The sequence below is a fragment of the Hyalella azteca genome, unplaced genomic scaffold (assembly GCF_000764305.2).
Source record: "Hyalella azteca isolate HAZT.00-mixed unplaced genomic scaffold, Hazt_2.0.2 contig1316, whole genome shotgun sequence".
NCBI classification, from domain to species: Eukaryota; Metazoa; Arthropoda; class Malacostraca; order Amphipoda; family Hyalellidae; genus Hyalella; species Hyalella azteca.
Window position 1 is genome coordinate 408,003 of NW_025931637.1, and position 19,937 is coordinate 427,939.

Below are 19,937 nucleotides of genomic sequence, written 5' to 3' on the forward strand. Positions count from 1 at the left end.
ATAATTTTGTTTATGAGGCATTGTCATCGTAAACTAGTCGAGGCATCAGCAGCTTAAAAACTGCGACTTACGCATGCTTCTTGCTTCTGAAATGTTTAAAGAAACAGTCAACCTTACCCAAGTATTGATTCTCTAACGGAAACTCGAGTATAGCTCCTCTAGCGGAAACCCGAGTATAGCTCCTCTAGTGGAAACCCAAGTATTGCTCCTCTAACGGAAACCCGAGTATTGCTCCTCTAACGGAAACCCGAGTACTGCTCCTCTAATGGAAACCCGAGTATTGCAACCCGAGTATTGCTCCTCTAACGGAAACCCGAGTATTGCTCCTCTAACGGAAACCCAAGTATTGCTCCTCTAACGGAAACCCGAGTATTGCTCCTTTAACGGAACCATAGAACGACAGCTAGAATCTCTAGCGGGAAAATAGAAGCTACCTAAATCACTTTTGATCGTACGATGTTTAAAATCTTCAAGAAGAACGCAAACACATGAAGCCCTCAAACAAATCTAAAAAAGTTTAGTCAGTTTTGATGCAAGTTAAAATATCTGCGATGAAATTAGAATGGTTCAACCGAATTGCACCTTATGCAGCGAAAAGTGTGAGAAGCTCAGAATTAACGACATTTTTTTCGCACATTTGAAAGAGGAAGTAGGCCTGCTTCTGGAGAAACTAAATTCAACATAAGATAAAACGCACGTATTTGGGAGGAATGGTCCTCAAAACTGCACGTTACAAATCAGAAGCCATGTATGATTTAAACAAAAATGTCAACGAGCAAAAACTTGCGACGTTTTGTAACAGAACTAAATGCGGACAAGAAACCTTCCTTGTTAAGTAAGACCTTTCCAGTTTCTTTTGTGAAGAGGATGGCGCCCACGTCGCTTGTGTCAGGACCGGGGGGCGACGTCCCAATAGAAGAGCTCAGTAGGCAGGGACTCGTCCCAGCTTTAGTGGTCCAGGATCCTGAGGTTACCGGAGACGATTTTGTTCTCGAGGATCGCGCCGGGCGGGATGTCGATCCTATCGCCGTGGTTTGCGATGATGATCACGGTTCCCTGGAGCAACGAAGCTGCGTTAATAATTATCAATATCGTGACCTGGAGAACATCATGCTGAGGAAACTATATGTCGGGACAAGGAGCAGAGGAGCAGGTTATGTCGTGGGGTACATATTATTGTGACCAGCAACTGGCTGGTCTGACGGATGATCGTACAGATGATTACGTGGATGATCGTACAGATGATTACGTTTATGATCGAACGGATGATCGTACAGATGATTACGTGGATGATCAGTATGATCATCTCGCAAGGTTTTGAGATCATTATGTGCATGCGCCTCACCCTCAGGGACACGCCCTTGCCGAAGGTGACGTCGCCGGAGACGGTGAGGTGGTCGAGCTCCAGCATGTCGGGCACCGACGCAAACCTCTTCAGGAACTCCTGCACACCACAGCACAATGTTAACCTCACATCTTACACTGCGTGAAGTTTTTAACACGCAACAACTAATGTCAATTCGCCTAATATTGTTACAAAATTATTTTAGAAACCTCAGGAACTCCTGCACACCACAGCACAATGTTAACCTCACATCTTACACTGCGTGAAGTTTTTAGCACGCAAGAAGTACTATTAATTCTCCAAATATTATTTCAAAACTATTTTAGTGACCTCAGGAACTCCTGCATACCACAGCACAATGTTCACCTCACATCTTACACTGCGTGAAGTTTTTAACACACAAGAACTAATATTAATTCGCCTAATATCATTAAAAACTATTCTAGTAACCAGACTGTGAATTCAATGAATAGTAATTGTCATAACAAATAATTTATAGTTTTTTAATAATGTGCATAAAAAAGGCATTAAAAAGAGTTTCGAAGACTTTGCCCAATGAATGTGAGAATATCGCGAACATGTAATATTGAACTGGGACCCAATCAGAAAAATGAGATACAGCAACAAATGATGGATCTTTCAATAAATTGAAATTAATTGAAAGAAATGTTAACACAATTCAGAAGGTAATGCCAATATATAATCTAAGCATTTCAATATCTATGGTCTATGAGTCAATAGTGCAATGCCTTTCTCCAGGTATTGAGCTCTTTTTTGAATAAAGAAAACTTGACTCAAGAATTTTACTGAATTAGATGTTATCAAGAATCTATATTTCAGTAGCCAAAAAGCCCCCCAAATTTACTTAGGTACAATAAAATGTCGCAAGATTTAACTAGAAGTGTCACTGATATGACGTTGATATTATATGTCACTCGCTGCGGTAATATTTTTACTGTAGTTACAAGTTTACCGATTTATTTCTTGGTCATTGATATGTACTTGCTCAATATTTCACTGTTAATTTAACAATAATAATATCTCAGATAATAATAATATTCGTCAAACGTTGGAGATTAGCCCACGTCTGACCCACAGCTTTTCCTTAACGTGTATCGCTGTATTTTCAGATCTAGCAGGTATTCGATCCCGCAACTCAGAGCTCCAATCTCTGTGATCCAGACCATTACATCACGTGGTCGTTACCTTGACTCTAGCGAAGTGGTTGGGGCCGAGCTTGACGAGGGGCGTGGTGGGGAACATCCTGAGAGGGGACATGATGAGGGCACCGTTCTGCAGGCGGTAGAGATTGGACATGACCAGCAGGAGGTCGTCAGTCTTCTTGACGGGCAGGAACCGCGACCTCGGCACGTTTATACCTGCAACCCAGTGATGTTTATTACTTTAATTTGTCACAGCCAGTAGAAAATGTCAAGAATTATTAGCACTTGCTGCAACAGATCCATAATACAGATGCGGTGAAGTTGAATAATTCAAGAAGTTAATGAGATTCAGCTTCAACTTGGCTACAGGTTTGAAGTTAAACTGTGATTAAGTTATTATTTATTAATAATAAACTGATGAAAAAAATCAATGAAGAGAAGGAGTCAAGGATGAATATTTTGTACAGCATTTCAATAATAGAATGCTCCGTAATATACACCACATCTATGAACGATAACGTTTTTGCCACTGCGATAAGAGTTGCATATGTAATCATCACTTGAACACACGCCATGGTTAACAAGGGGCACATCTAGTAGCGAGGTTACCAAGGTTACCATGTAACCAAGGTTTCCCAGAGACCCACTGAGACGTAGTGTTACCATGTAACCAATTTTACCCAGAGACCCACTGAGACGCAGGGTTACCATGTAACCAAGGTTACCCAGAGACCCACTGAGACGCAGTGTTACCATGTAACCAAGGTTACCCAGAGACCCAAGTTACCATGAGCGCCGTTGAAACTCTTGACGGCGGCGCCGACGGCCTGCTCGAGCTGGATGATGTTGAGGCCGTTGTCGAGGGTCTTGTGGTTGATGATCACCTCCATGTCCAGGCTCTGGTTCTGCACCACGCGCGCCATCGCTGCATTAAGGTACCGGGAGTTCATTTTTAATGGACCTCGCAGTGTCATCGTCAGAAACTTTGAATAAATTGTTTTTAAATGTTTATGTTTATACATTTATTCCGGCGTCCTCAAAGCACCTGATTCAGCCAGTGAGGATGAAAAGAATAAAGATCGTAATTCTTCTACCGTTGAATACGTTTCACGAGTTTAGTCAGGCTACTTTGATTATAATTTAAGCGAGATTTTATCATTTCTAATACTCGTTTTCAATACTAGTTTCAACATTGGAATCTTCATTTTTAATTCGAATCTAATTACTTGGGGGGAAAAGCAAAATCAACCCGTGACAGATATATCCCATATATCCCAAATTGCAACAAGATAAAAATAAATTCCCGAGTGCATAAACTCGAATCAACACCTTTCAACAAATTAATTAGAAGATAACAATTAGAATGGACAGCGGCAGCTCCTTTTCAAAAACCATAACGACCCAGGTCAGTAATATAATTTAATTATGTCGAAACTTTTCAAAGAACAGAGAACGCAACATTTCTCACCGTCCAATTTGATCCACAAGTTGTTGGTGTTGAAAATCTTGAAGGTTTTGACAGACTTAAAGTCTTCGAGATGATCCTTGGGGACTTGCGCGATCTCGAGCAGCCTGAGTTTGTTGTCGTACTTAATAAGCGTGCCGCCCTTGACGTCGGCGCGCGTCTTGTCCGTGACCTCCATGAGGAACTCGCACGGTGGCTGCTGCTGTGCCTCCTCCCCCACCAGGAAGTTCAGGATGTTCAGATCCACAGTCGCTCCCAGGTTGTCAATGTTAGAGATGAACACGTACTCCTTGCCCTGTACACACGTGCAACATGAACACGTACTCCTTGCCCTGAACACACGTGCAACATGAACACACGTGTAGCATGAACACGTACTCCTTGCCCTGAACACACGTGTAGCATGAACATACGTGTAACATGAACACGTACTCCTTGCCCTGAACACACGTGTAACATGAACACACGTGCAACATGAACACTTGCTCCTTGCCCTGAACATACGTGTAACATGAACACGTACTCCTTGCCCTGAACGCACACGTGTAACATGAACACACGTGTAACATGAACACACGTGCAACATGAACACACGTGTAACATGAACACACGTGTAACATGAACACACATGTAACATGAACATACATGTAACATGAACACATCAGGATCCTCATAACCACGAAGTGTTCTTGACTAACATGTATAACGTGGATCAAAGACCCCTCACTCGCGCCCTACGGCGCAGTCACGAGACGTCACCTGATTGATGAACTCCTGCAGGAGGCCTGAGTTGCTGAAGGCCTCATAGAAGTCGCCGTGGCCGGGCGGGTACCACGCCTCCAGGTCCGTGTCTGTGCCCATCGTGCGCCCTGCGAGGGACAACGCGATACTTTAAACGGGCTGCTTTCTTCAAACTTATTCTTGAATTTAAGCGCCTAATTTCGTGGCAAATTTACAAAAAGTAACTCCTTTAGTATCGACTCCATTAAATTTCACCATAAAATAGCTGGAGTACGGCGTACGTAGTAGCCTATCGTGCTCGCTAAAACAAATAAAAAAATTAGATATGAAGTAACAATTCAACTGAAGGAGGTTTTAGAGACAGCCGCATGATGCGTCAGCGTAATGTTGGCTGACAAACGAGGAAAAAAATTCAACGCAATGCGAAAATGACAGCTTTTGTTTGGAATCACTGGCCACGCATTTCGTCGTATTTCCGAAATGTATATATACCAGTACTAATTTGTGACGCGTCAGATGCCACGATGAACGACAGAACTATCACATTCCGAGGCACCAGTCGAATCTAATCTACATTCTCTTGGCAGACAAGTAAATGAGTGCCATGTGCAGACTTAATGAAGTGTTCTTAAGTTTAATGGTTATGTTATTTTAAAGTGTAATGATAACATATTTAAAGTAATATATTAAAAGTGTGTAGTAACATATTCTAAGTGTAATATTAATTTCTGATTGAAGTGAGGTGAAAAGCATGAGCTAATTTCTCTTCCTGCGTATGTGTGGACCGAAGAGTTGGGCGAGTCTCCTTGTACATGTAAGATAGATGAATATAAAGGGTAGAAATGTATCAAGATGATAAGCTGAAGTACCTATGGGCATGAGAGATTCCTTGTTGATTCTGGGGTAGCGGGACTGGTTGAACGTGTAGAGTTTGACGTTGAGGCCTTGATATTTCCTGATGACTTTCTGGGTGTCCTCATCAGTGTTGAATGAATTCATCAGCACCAGCGCCACGCTCGAGTTATACGTTCTGTTCAGATGCTGCAAGGGTAAAAACGGATCAAACTCGTGCCCTTTTTACACACTTGCTCCTTCAGTATAAATATATACTATACATTTTTATTATAAATACATATTATAAATATATAAAGAAGACGGAATCTCAATCTTCGCTTCCCATTTGAAGCGGCCAAAAATATATGCTACTCAATTCAAAGAAAACTTATACACATGTGTTTCAGAAGAGAATAGAGAACTTTTTAATCATTTGATGATGTGCACATGTATATCTTGATGCGAACCACTCTCTGATTTGAATATTTTTTGACAGGTGCGAACAACAAGGTTTCGACTTGCGGGAATTCGACGAGAGAACAAAGGCACAAATAAATACTGACTGTGTTTCCTAAAAATCTTGAAGTGCGCCAACTTAATTTGGATGCAGAAGCTTGGCAAAAAATTTAGACTCAATCTAGCGTAATTTTGTCGGAAATTGGAAAGATTTCTTTTCACACACAACTGATATCATAAATATTACAAGCAAGGTATGAAATTCAACTGAAATCGGCTTTCCAAGTCACCCTACATGCCCTAATATTCGGAGCCAGGTGCACGTGTAAGTTCAAAGATTGTCCTGACAGCACCTGCAATTAAAATTTGCCGTATTTAATATTAAAGAATACTAATTAACATCATAGAAAACTAATTAACACTACAGAGAACTAATCAACACTAGAGAGAATTGATTAGCACTATAGAGAATTAATTAACATCATAGAGAACTAATTAACACTACGGAGAATTAATTAGCACTATAGAGACTAATTAACATCATAGAGAACTAAACACTACGTAGAACTAATCAACACTACTGAGAACTAATCCTCACAACAGAGAAATAATCAACACTATAGAGTACTAATTAGCACTATAAATAACTAATTAGCACGATTGCCATACCTCGATCTGCTGCACAGTCAAGTCCAAGAAAGTGAGCTCAGACCTCACGGGGATAACAGACTTGGGGCCTTGACATCCCATGGACGTGCCCAGTCCACCGTTGAGCTTCACGACCACGAGCTTGTCGAGCAGCTTGGACAGCTCCTCGTCAGACGGCCGCTGCAGGTCGCTGTATTGTCGCACCTGCACAACACGTCTTATTCGCAGTAATTCACATCGTCAAAACAAAAAAAAAATCATCCTGGGTTTCGTATATTTTTTAATGAAACAACCAATAAAAACATGGTACTAGTCAAATAAAATCAGTAACTATAAGATAATACACGTACGTAGTCTTAATCCCATCCCAAAGACAACCTCATACCTGATACCGACCATAACAACATGATCGAATGTACAAACGATGAACTATACTTCGATTATATACCGACAAAAAATCTACACACCGTATCATCAATACCACATTAAATAAATCAACATAATATCATATTACATAATATAATATACATAGATTCATTATGTACATAGACAAGAACTAACAGCCTCATCGTCGAGTTTCTGTATCTGGTCCCAGTGTACAGAAGGTCCCGCCTCATTAATGAAGCGGCCAAAGAATATCAACGTAATATCATATTACATCATATAATATACATAGATTCATTATGTACATAGGCAAGAACTAACAGCCTCATCGTCGAGTTTCTGTATCTGGTCCCAGTGTACAGAAGGCCCCGCCTCGTTAATGAAGCGGCCAAAGAATATCAACGTAATATCATATTACATCATATAATCTACATGGATTCATTATGTACATAGACAAGAACTAACAGCCTCATCGTCGAGTTTCTGTATCTGGTCCCAGTGAACGGAAGGCCCCGCCTCATTAATGAAGCGGCCAAAGAGCCGCTCAAAGCCCTCGAGCTCCTGCGCGGCGCTCTCCCTCGCGGCGGTCGACACGCACGTCTGTAGCAGCTTCTGGATCTCGTGCGACAGCTGCGTCTGCGCGTCCTTCTTCGTCAGCTCCTTGAACTCCATTGACGGCGAGCGCGTCAAGGTAAATAGCTGTAATGAAACAAGGCGTTAACTTAAATTGCTGAAATGGATCAGGTCGTCAAAGAGAATAGCTAAATAGCTGCAATGAGATAAGGCGTCGAGGTAAACAGCTGAAATGGAACAAGTCGTCGAGGTGAATAGCTGAAATGGAATAAGGCGTCGAGGTACATAGCTGAAATGGAACAAGTAGTCGAGGTAAATAGCTGAAATGGAATAAGGCATCGAGGTAAATAGCTGCAATGAAATAAAGCGTCGAGGTAAATAGCTGAAATGGAACAAGTAGTCGAGGTAAATAGCTTAAATGGAAAAAGGCGTCGAGGTAAATAGCTGCAATGAAACAAATCGTCAGAACAGCTGTTGCCACATGCAGGTCAAGTATCAATAGTGTCACAAGCATGAAACGCTATGTGTAAGCATAGTAGCTCTCAGAATCACAGCCATCGATGGCAAACTCTACTTCAATTAAGGCATATCGACATGAGCCAGAGCATAAAAAGCTTCAAAAATAAATTGAAAAGTCCTACCTATATCATCGAGCACACATATTTTCGGTTTAAATAACCTTTATAATTAAATCGTACAATTTAATTGACTTAAAAAAAGAAAAGAGACACAATAAGTAAAGTAGGTTAAAATAATCACTTCCGGACTAAACTACTTATTTTTCAGACCAAATAACAGTGATAATCATGAAACTAGTACATTTATAGAATATTTTGAAACTCTTGATTCAGTAAAATATTAAGTGACCAACATTGGTGGAAGTGGCATGGAGATTTCTGGCCCATCAATTCGAGGCACAAAGCATTATATTAGCATTGAAATCTTGAATAGAACAGCTACATCTCGTATGAACATTATAAGCAAATTGAAGTTTAACAATAACTCCCACACCCGTTTAAAACAAGGCATATAAAACAATGGTAAAATTAGGACTAATTTTTTCGATTTTCCTACAATTATAGACGTTGCAAGTCAATTTGCTCTAAATGCGTACGTCGGCAAAACAACACTGGACGCGCTATCGTTCAAAAATCATTCATGTAACAATAACGCATGATATGGTAATGCTTATGGCACAATTAATCAGGCGCATATCTTTATTCCACCTAATTAGTGAACAGACGCTGCTCGAATACAGGATCATTTCCGGCACGAAACTTTAAAATTATTGTTATCTATATCTATATAATTATTGTTATCATTTGTTATCTATAAGAAGTGGGATTTAATTACAGGTTAATACCAAAATCTCTTTGGCTTAGAATTAAAGTCCAGACAATCATGAGAACACACAAAATACTTGTGAAAACACTTCCGATCACCATTATATATACATGTAATTAAGTATTTGGATTCATCCAATGTATAATTGAAAGTAAAACGTTTAAAATATAGTAAAACGACAATAAAATCAACATAATTTTGTTCATAAACTTACTTTGAAGTTGTAGGCCATGATGCAAAGCAATAAACCTAAGTTCAAATAGAAGAATTTAGACCAATATTTTCCTTCAAAAGGATCCGCGTTCCGAAGAAGAGGTCAATAGTAGTTACAAGTGTGATCTTTGCACCACCGAATCTCCCAAGTTCAAATTTAAGAAAAACTTTCGGGCAACATACGTCTAAAGAAGAATTAAATTTAATATTTCGGTAATAATCATCATGTCTTTAATAAAACAATTGTCATGAAATATTTTGAAAACAACCCACAATCTGTTCTTTCTCAACAAAAACTACAACTTCCGTTGAAATTCGCGGTATTAACCTTCTAAACGATTAAGCATGAGAAACTAAATCAAGCTTCTTCAATCAGCTCGACTAACTGCACCAATTCGCAGCCTAAATGACATTCATTTCACAAGTTTGAAATTGCGCGAACTTTACATAGAACTGATGCCGGTGCCTTCTATACGACAGCAGGTGAATGGAGTACAAAGATTAGGGTCGCCGTAGTAACAGCTATTAGCTGAGTAACAGCTCGCCGTAGTAACAGCTATTAGCTGAGTAACAGCTCGTCGTAGTAACAGCTACTAGCTGAGTAACAGCTCGCCGTAGTAAAAGCTATTAACTGAGTAACAGCTCGCCGTAGTAAAAGCTATTAACTGAGTAACAGCTCGCCGTAGTAACAGCTATTAGCTGAGTAACAGCTCGCCGTTTTACAGCTAAAGACTTGAGCTATATTTGTATTGATGCAAGTTTAATTGATGACTAGAGAATTATTTTTTGATTTTTTCTATTGTAAAAGCTCTAATTACTAGAAAATGAATATTGTATATTCGAAACGTCGTATTCTATCAAAATGTCTTTTAGTAATCCGCTTTTTTATCTGCCTGCGCCAGCAAGAAATATTGTTCGACTCGTTAAGAAAACAAACAAGAGATTATCAATAAAAACCATTCTCTGGTTTTCAATCAAACTTGCACAAAGGGAGAACTTTATATCAATCTTTATATTCGTATGTACATTTCCGCGTCACCAGAGAACCTGGCAGTGGACACTCCTCACAATAAACAACACATATTTTGCTTCACAAACACGCACAGATGATATTGCCACATAGAGATGTTTTTTCTATTAAACTGTGAGGGTATACGTGATACAGGCGCACGCATATGCTGCCGGCCAGGGCCGCGCAATTAAGGGAAGTGAAGAGTTGCGATGTTGACTTTGATGGATTGCAGCGTGTGATGATACATGGCCATCTTATCAGTATGATGAGGACTTGCATTAGATATGATACAGCGCTCGGCGTTGCTGCCGTTTGTGTTAGATAAGATACATAAATAAAACATTGCTTTAGATGTGCACTCGATGAGAAATGTACAAGTTTATGAATAAAGAATAGTCCCACGGGTGAGATTTCTGAGATATTTTCGGGGGTAAGTGAGATTCTGCTGATCAAAAATTAATTTAGACGTGAATACTTCAGTAAATAACTTAGTGGTCAGTACATGTAAATGATGTAATAGATAACTTATTTTACCAAATTATTTACAAGGTAGATACATAAAGGGCCTATAAACATTTCAATGGAAATACCAAAAATTCGTTTAATTTACACGTTCTGACGAGAGCTGGTTATCACAGATAATTCTTATCATTAAATGAATTTCACAGGCGCGAACGCTCGCGGAAACATTCTCACTGAGAAATGCACCAAGGTAAAGTGTTAAAATATTTAAACTAGAGCAACTTGCGCTGAACTCCAAAGGGTTGCTGGTCATGAAATTCGCTCAGCAAGAAGAATAGCGCGCCGACACGCGCGTATGTAAATTCAATGATTTCCATGATAATCATTTCGCCACTTTTGATCCATGCATGCGTGAAGCAGGACAGGGTGCATCTTCAAATATTTAGCAGTGAAGTTCATCATTCGTAACGTCGCTTCCAGTCTGTCGCATGAATTCTTAATTGTGTTGCTCAAAAGTACGCAACTACAACAAAGAATTATATTGTAATTATAAAAACTATTCTGAGATGAATTATAGGGCACTATTTAAGTATATAGGCCCAATAACAAGGCGGAGATTTGCGTCAACGAATGCTCCACCACGTATAGGCTAAATGTCCATTTTTGCTGTTGTGTAACATTGCAATTGTGTATGTATATAATTAAACTGTAAATCAATATTGCTTCATGTTTTCGAAAGATCGGAAAATAATTTGGACAGGTAGTTAAAAAAAAATCTTAGGAAAGCCATACGATTTGCAAATATTCAGTGCCTGTATTGACGCTCCATCAGAATATTGTAAAGAATTCCGAATCTACGGAAAATATACGATTGTCAAGCCAGCAAGCACAAGCCGGCAAATGTGATGAAAATCCTTCGATGCACATGCAATCTTCACCGTTTGCGTCATTCTGACTGAATTTGGCCCGACAAAAGTGGCGTATCAGCACTGCATCCGCTCTATGCATGCTCGTGCTTTCGATAATAAAAAGTGTCATAATTTGGAAAATAAGACATATTCGTTTTTCTGAGCGTGGTCGTATCACATATACGTATACCGGTGAGTTTCAGAGCGCCGTTGTCCGACCAAACGTTACATCAGTTCAATGGCACAGCTATGCTGCGACGCCAGGGCATGAATGGCCATGAGATAGCGTGCCAATGTCCTATACAAACAAATGCATTAGCACACCTCTGGTTCTCGTCCAAGCCAAGGTCTTGGCTGTATCGTTGAGCGACAACGCAGTAACTCGTACGCTGTACTGAATAAACGACAACAAAATAATCTAATGCCCCTAGAAATATTTGGCAATTAATAATCATAGTACAGGTTTTTCGCGAAAAAGCTACGTTGCTTTACCTACACATTAAATTTGTCTCAACAATTAATATTGAAAACTGGTCAAATGTTAGTTCATTATAAGAAAATCGGATGAACACAGCATTACGCTATTATTTAGTAACATTTACTTCGAAACGACTGTGCATGTCCTCCAACGCCGAGTGCACTTCTTGTCGTTCTGTTGCTATGGTAACTCAACTATATGAATTTACACTAATGGAGTTCCAATCCGACCTAAATAAAACCAACTCGAGTCTAAATAGTTTATGTGTACCCCACAGTTACGTTGTGGGGTATGAAAATTGGCATAATTTGGCGACATTCCCTCGCACGTTAACATTGCTAGTAAAAGTTTTTCAATTGTTTTCTACCAGCATATAAAATTTATCCATTTTTTCATGATCAAACTTCGTGTAGTTAGAAATACATGAAATCTAATATTTATCAAAAACTCCGCATTTACGCTACTTTTCAGCTAATTAAAAATTATCGAAATAATCATATTTCTATATAATACATCACAGATATAATCCATAATTCTTATCTAAATCAATCCTTGATAGTAAAATCGTGCACTTCAACAAACTCGCAGCAGAATGGAATCGCTTCTGTTATCACCACACCGTAAACGTTTCTACACTACATTCAACATTTACGAAAAGCGGCTACAATTAAGAACATAAATGCAATACTTATGAACAAGCAGAAGAATGCTTTCAAAAGAAATTTAATTAGAAAATAAACAATGGATCACATTTGAATATTACTAATTTTTAGTCAACTACAATATAATCAATTCAACAAAAAGAAATTAAACGTTTCTAGTTTACTTAAACATTATCAGTAAAGTCCGAAATTGCATCTCAAAATCATTCCGTCGTGCTTGATCGGTGTTGACCAGTCCAGCTGCAGCGCATGACTTTGAAAAGAAGCTAAACAATTTATGTCATAAGGTTGGCGGAATACAGCCTCGCCAATGAGAAGCTAACGAATGTGAGTAACTCTAAAGTTCGAGTGCTCTGCACCCTAAAGAAAATTCCATTTTCCGGATGTCATCATGATGATCGATTAAAGACCGCGCCTTTTCTGTTATTCAATATTGTCTCATCGTCGTTTACTGTGATCAAGCCTTACAAATTCCTCTCCCGAGATAATTCAATGTAAGGTTACTCTTAAATGGAATGCTAGTCTTTCTACAAGATTAACCTAAGCCAGCGCTAAGTCGGTGTCGTGCCATCTTGATGGGCAAATCGTCAAATCAAAATGATGAATTCCTGTTATCTGCTTGGAATAGCGGTGTTCAGGACGACGGCAGCGGTTGGGAATCTAAACTCTCAACTATAGTAGATATTAGCGAAAACTCTATACCCCTCAACCTGGTAGAGGTTTGAATTGGAGCATTAAAAAGCGAGGGTCAGGACTCCTACAGTCCCTTTTCGTAGTCAAGCCTCAAAAGTAGCTATAGACGATAGTGGGATAGTCAGATATTTCGTATTCAAGCCGTTAATTAATTAAGGAAGCTATGGTATACAGGCTGCTGGAGCTCAGCACCAGGTTTCCAATTTCATGTCACCCTACACACGCCTTAAATTCAACATACAAAAACATTTCAAGTCCTGCGTCAGAAGCAAATGATGAGGCAAAACTAGAAACACATCAGGATCATACTCTAACAATAACAAGTAATCTTACCTATATAGAAGTATAGGCTGCACGAAAGGCAGGGCTGAACGTATGATCGTCGCAGAAGATTAAATCGCCTGCACGTTATTTCAGCTCGGATAGTTCCAAAGCGGAAAGATTGTGGTTTATTCTGTAAGGGGAGATTTTTCTACGGCAACAAACAGAAGAAAAAGTAATTAAATTATTTTCTCGGATAATTATAAAATTACTATGGATTCTAGGGAAAGTACCTATGTAATTATTTAGAATAACTGGTAAATTTGTCAGTCTTTTAATTAGAAAAAACACGGCAAACTAAGCTAGTAACTACAAGAAGAGTTCTAGATCATTTGAATGTGGAAAGCGTTAGCATTGGCAGGTAAATGCAGTATCTACAGAAATTCTCAATACATCTATTGAATTACACGAGTATAACACTTCTTCTAGACTAGGTTAGTAAGATATCTATTAATTCTACCGGTTTGGCGTTATGCGTTACTCTTTTCACAATCAAGAAACGAAAAGCAAATGTAATGTGGTCTGACTGCTGCTGTCGGAAAATTTTGGGACATGAGAACCGAACTTGAGCGCCATGAATAATTGGTTCCGTTTACAATCGCTTCCGCGATTGTCGCTCGTTACGTCACAACAGACCATGCAATTGGTAGCTAGTTATTGTACGAGTTTCAGATTAAGAAAAAATTCTTTGCACAGTCGGTGGACAGTTCAATAACAGTTCGGTTAGTCAAGTACGCAAGGTACTTTTTGATACGCAAAGTAAATTCGGTTTATATTCTTTTCTTTCTGATTCATCAAATTTAACAAAATAGTATGAAAGAGAAGGCACACGCATGCACCTGTTCAGCGCCGACAAATATGAACACTTCTTACATATGAATTGAACTCGTCACCTTCCAATGGCTGAATAAAACGGAACTTTTGAGGCTGTCACAAATTTAATGCATGGCTCAGATTTTCATGATATATTTCATTAACGCAAGCAACAGATTTGACTTTCACATAGCGCAATTAAGAAGCCGTTTGAATTGCCCGCCTTTCACTGTGTCCTCGAAAATATTAGTATTGTATTTTATTACATGGTAGGTACTTTCATCAAACAAAATTAGATAAATTAATTAATATTGGCAAGCTAATCCTCGATATCAATATGAGATCGAATTTTTCATTGGAATTCACTTTAATTTTGAGAAATATTTCAAATAAATTGACGAAATTACGAACAAGGAACGTCCATGTCTGACACCGCGTCTGCATGACAATTACACCAGGTATTGATAGTCTCTGCACAGAGTCAAGACGTGTAGTTCTCAGTGAGCCGAACTTCCCGCCAGATGAAACACAACCCAACCTGGTGACGGTGTAACAGACACTGACTTCTTGAGCAGAAATGTGTGTTCTGCACTGTGTGTAGATCTTATGAATAACTATGCAGTTCATAGTGGGTACAGGTCTCAGCACTGACAGTACTGTGTGCATGCTGGGAGCTACGAAAAGCACTGCATCTACACTGTACAGAACTCCAACTACGTATTATCTACAGAGCGGAGAACCGCAACGCGTCCAGGGAACTGGGCACTGCAGCGCTTGCAGGGAACTGCGCACAGTGCTGAGTGCTGTGTGTGGATTGTATACTGAACACTGAACTGAGGGCATGGAACGTTGCAAGGCACTATGTGAGGGAAAAATGCACTGTGTGCACGAAATTATGTACTGAACTTTCTGAAGAGAACTGAACACTACACTGTGTGTGCAAGGAACTGTGCAATGTTCGCAGGAAATTCTGCATATCATTCAATAAAAATTAATTTAATGCAATCTTTGACACATACGTAAGCCGCACACCATCTACTAATTAGCTCCACTCGAAAGATGTCCCTCGATATCAGCACGTATTAATCAATGATAACGCCAGCACTATCAGCGTCAAATTGGTTTTAAATTTGATCGTCTTTCTCATTGATTCTGATTCATTGTTAAATTAAATTTTAACACGTGCAATAGTGGTCTGGTTGAAAAATTAAGAGCAATCAAATATGAAATGAAATGCAATTAACCATTATAATGTTTTCTCTAGTTAGGCCAGTCTGGACACTAGAATTAACATAGTATGAGAACACGGCAATAAATATAATTAGATTAACAACTGAAAAGTACCGCGGTGTGCCACGCTAGCGAAGGGGTCGTATAAGGTTCAGAGGTGTATGTGAATATTAATTAACAAAATAAATCATGAGGTCTATTAACACGAGCTCATTTGATGTCTCACAGTACACTTGCTGTAACCGCGCATTACAGAAACGGGTATGCAACTACAATTATTCTAAATTTATTATTAATCATATTATACTGTTATACACAATAATTATTAATTATTTCAACCAAAGCAAAATGTCATAAAAACAGCGGCACTAATGAATCGTGACGAAGGCAAGCGGTCTAGAATCATAAAGATTCTCGAATTACTTCTATTACACTACTTAATTAATGCTGGAATTTACTACGCGAATCAGCATGCTGATAAAACAAAAAAAAAATGAAGGAAATTGAAGCAGGAAAAAACGCATATTTTGGCCTTGGCCTAGTCATATACTAAGCAATTAATAACGGAAAAATAGTAGGCAGCGGCTATATTACTGAAAATGACGGTTGCGAAATGTTTGAAATGCCAACGTTTAAAAAACTAACTTATTTTAGGATTTTTTTTTTATCTATTAAATGATGTTTCCCACTTCAGAGTTAACGGTACATTCATTTTTCCATCATAAATTGAATTATACGCTTAAACGTTTTGCACACACTCTTCAACACAAGTTATTTGTAGATACCTGCTGCATTTTATTTAACTATAAAGCAAGGATTAGACATCGATTTGGGTGAGCACTCGTTCCCACAAAAACATTCTGCACTCGATACAAGGAAAATTAGTTAGGATGATGATGAGTCAGAACGAGAAAACTAGTTTAGAAAACTCGTCTGTTTGTCCCAATATCACAAGCGGGATATTATCCAGTAAGCGTTTATTTTTACGCAAGCTTTCTTCATAAAAAAATTCGATTGAAGCCATTTAGAGCAACGTAATTTCATGGTTTAGGAAATTTTGATGTATTGGTTTCCTTCATGGAAAATAGACGATGTTTCTTACGTTATCGCCAAATGAACCAGTTTATATATGCTCTACATTAAAATATTTACTCAAATTTTGATACACTTCGTTGCCCTAGCTTTGTCTTCCGTGCTTCGTGCTGCAACTTATTTTCAATATCGCTTGTCCACCAACTTGTGGCTGGCTTCAAAGGTTGCCGATTCTGTTAAAATCGCACAAACAAAATAATTCAGAATGGCCACGTTACTGAAGGCCTTAGTTCCAGCAAGTGCAAATCAGAACAAACTGACGAGTTATCGAAGGTGTGATGTTAGATATACTATAATGTGTAATGAGCAGAGGTTCAGACGAACAGATGTCGAGGACAGATGTGGCCCACAGCTGTCCTGGCACGAGATAGGGAATACGGTCAGAGAGATACCTATAGTAATTCAGGTCCCCATATTCATTTTAAAAAGATCATTGGGATAATAAATTCAGGCGGAGTGAAGTCTCTTAAATAAGATTGTAATTCAGGTCTCCGTATTCATTTTAAAAAGATTATTGGGATAATAAATTCAGGCGGAGTGAAGTCTCTTAAATAAGATTGTAATTCAGGTCCCCATATTCATTTTAAATAGATCATTGGGATAATAAATTCAGGCGGAGTAAAGTCTCTTAAATAAGATCTGTGGATGAAAAATAAATTATTAATCAGGCATAGAATATTTGGACTATAACATTATATAGAACATCAAGTTTTATGTTTTCCACCTATTGCAGTTATTACTGTAAACAGTTAACCGACTGATTTATCAATTATGTCTCTTGCATTCTCTAACTGGAAACGATGAAAATTCTACAGGGATGCTTGTTTTCCAACGTAACTCATTATAACAACTCAATTTGTTTCGATTTATCACTACCGTTCCCTCATATGTCACCGATAATTTTTCGTAATTATTACTACCGTAAAATATCATCGAGTTTGCCAACTTCAATGACGCGAAACCTGCTAATTTTACTGTAGTTTAAACCTACTGATTTCAACGACAGTAAAGCTATATAAGTTGTACGACGCAGCAGAAAAAAACTATGTAAATGTTTAATGCTAGACTAACTTTAAGATAAACTATCACGTCTACGCAAGTTTGCACGAAAATTAATAAAGTTTCTCAAACTGTAATACAATTCACAAACTGCATGGCATGGCGTTAGGGGTTCAGGTTCGAAGCTACGACATGAATATCAATAACATTCAAATTTGCCGTAATATCAAACGCGCACGAGTTTCTGTATATTCCATTCGTGTGCTCGAACATAAGTCACCAGCTCCTGGAGCTTTTTGGAGAAATTATCTGATCTCAAACGCACAAGTTCTCTCAACCACATCAGGCGGGCGAGCGTTGGCGTTTTTTAGAATGTATCGTATTTAAAGTTTACACACAACGTATACATTTTTAGTGGTGTGAACAAGTACCTGGTATTTTGATTTAAAATAACTTAGAAATCTAGAAAGCGTTCAATGCAAAGCAGAAGATTGCGTGCAATAAAAGTGCGGTACAAAAAGTATAGGTACAGTTATTCAAATTGAAGAAAAACGAAATGCCACACAAGGCATTCAAATTTGTAACCTGCAACCTGAACCTCTCTGTTCAACGTCAGAATTCTAGGTTCGCTACAAGGCCACCCGTAGCACACAGCCAATTAAGAGAGAAAACTTGCACGGTTGGTTAGATTTCTGTCGCGCTCAAGACCAGGGAATATTATAAATAACTTTAATGTGACGCTTACGGTAGTTCTTCGTACCCGTAAATCCCACAGCATAGTAAAATAATAAAACATAGTTGTGTAAATAGATCGATTTTACACGACTATGGTTAGGTAAGAGACCATTAAATTTAGTTGGACATGGTAAGCGTCCACCAGCACCTCTAGTGTCCACCATCTTGACTGCAAATTTACGTATCATATAAGATGAACATTCCCTTTTATTCAATACTAATAAAGCTTCTTTGAAATTCAAATCTAGATTCGGGGATTAGAGTATTTCAATTCGACAAAGACACGGCATGCGGGCAAAATAGACTGTTGAAGAAAATCTTCTCCGCATCAGCTTCACATGAATTTTTAATAATCAATTCGTTAGCGTTTGTAAGTGATAGTCATGTCATTGGTGAGAAACTTTTTTTTTTCATGTTAAAAATACTTCTGTTTTCTTTTAATTACACGGGAGATTGATGTGCGTGTAAATCTTGCACAAAAATTGGGCTTTCCGTTTTAAAGTCTTTCAACCGAAGTGTAAATTTTCCAAAAAATATTAATCAATATTTTGAGAACGGTTGTCAAATTAATATTACTGAATTATTAGAACAGACAATTTCGAAATAATCATTCATAATTATTGCTACAAATTGCATTCTTTTCATGGAAATCCTTGCCGGGTGTCAAGGTGCTTCAGGGTCATAAAATGAGGGTCACGCTTACGTTGTAGCATCGGTGTAGACATTAACAGGTTCAGTGTGTAGGGGACTTTCAAAATTGTCGAGAAGAAACGTGATGAGAAGTCCCAAAAATACTGACCCGCATCAACCGGTATTAGATTCGATCTTTGCCGCAGAATAAATTAGCTCAATAAGCCTTTAACGAGGAGTCTAGTCGCCAAGCTCGACCTTGAGCACAGTGGCAGACGATGGAGCCGTCTGGACAACTTGTTTAAATTACGCCATACATTTTTCTATATACAATGATAAAATACTCCACGTCATTATTTTCAGCATGAAAATCAGAAATAAGTAAGTGATGTTGGACGAGTTCTTATAAACAAATTTGAAACAATTGCTTCGATAAGAAAATATATCGTACGTCTGGGTTTACAGAGCTTACAGCTGATCAAGTCATTTCCCTAGTTTACACATTGATTGGAGAACTGTCTAAGAGTGCACCAGCTCGTGATATTTCGATTGAAATAACATATAACTACCAGTATGCATACCTTATTTCCAGAAGACATGGTGGAGAGCTTTAATTGTAGAGAAACAAGCACAACACACCACACCAACACTGCACACCAGCACACTGTTGTCGTTGGCGCGGCCGCGCGGGAGCCGGGATGTGAATTTCGATCGTTGCCAGGAACTGGCAGCGTGT

The 19,937-nt window shown here is 38.7% G+C and overlaps 1 protein-coding gene across 3 annotated transcripts; it reads right to left on the reverse strand.

Moving 5' to 3' along the window:
* Positions 1–497: 497 nt before the first annotated feature.
* LOC108682843 (UTP--glucose-1-phosphate uridylyltransferase) lies at positions 498–19,882 on the reverse strand. 3 transcript variants are annotated; one of them, XM_018172084.2, is made up of 10 exons: positions 19,783–19,882; positions 7,502–7,735; positions 6,674–6,856; positions 5,584–5,755; positions 4,733–4,842; positions 3,977–4,268; positions 3,296–3,433; positions 2,552–2,724; positions 1,346–1,444; positions 498–1,056 (listed from the first exon to the last, which is right to left on the reverse strand). In XM_018172084.2, the coding sequence occupies exons 1-10, from the start codon at positions 19,798–19,800 to the stop codon at positions 949–951; spliced, it is 1,527 nt and encodes a 508-aa protein (XP_018027573.1). In that variant the 5' UTR covers positions 19,801–19,882; the 3' UTR covers positions 498–948. The 3 variants fall into 3 exon arrangements, with proteins under 3 accessions (XP_018027573.1, XP_018027575.1, XP_018027574.1); XM_018172086.2 differs by lacking the exon at positions 19,783–19,882 and adding an exon at positions 13,715–13,919; XM_018172085.2 differs by lacking the exon at positions 19,783–19,882 and adding an exon at positions 9,168–9,355.
* Positions 19,883–19,937: the final 55 nt, after the last annotated feature.

What these genes read in the sequence shown, in the direction of transcription:
- LOC108682843 (XM_018172084.2), bottom strand. An exon ending in TGACTGTGCAGCAGATCGAG is followed by an intron (nt 5,756 to 6,673) that starts GTATGGCAATCG and finishes TTACCCTTGCAG; the next exon opens with CATCTGAACAGAACGTATAA. An exon ending in GAGTTTCAACGGCGCTCATG is followed by an intron (nt 2,725 to 3,295) that starts GTAACTTGGGTC and finishes ACTGGGTTGCAG; the next exon opens with GTATAAACGTGCCGAGGTCG.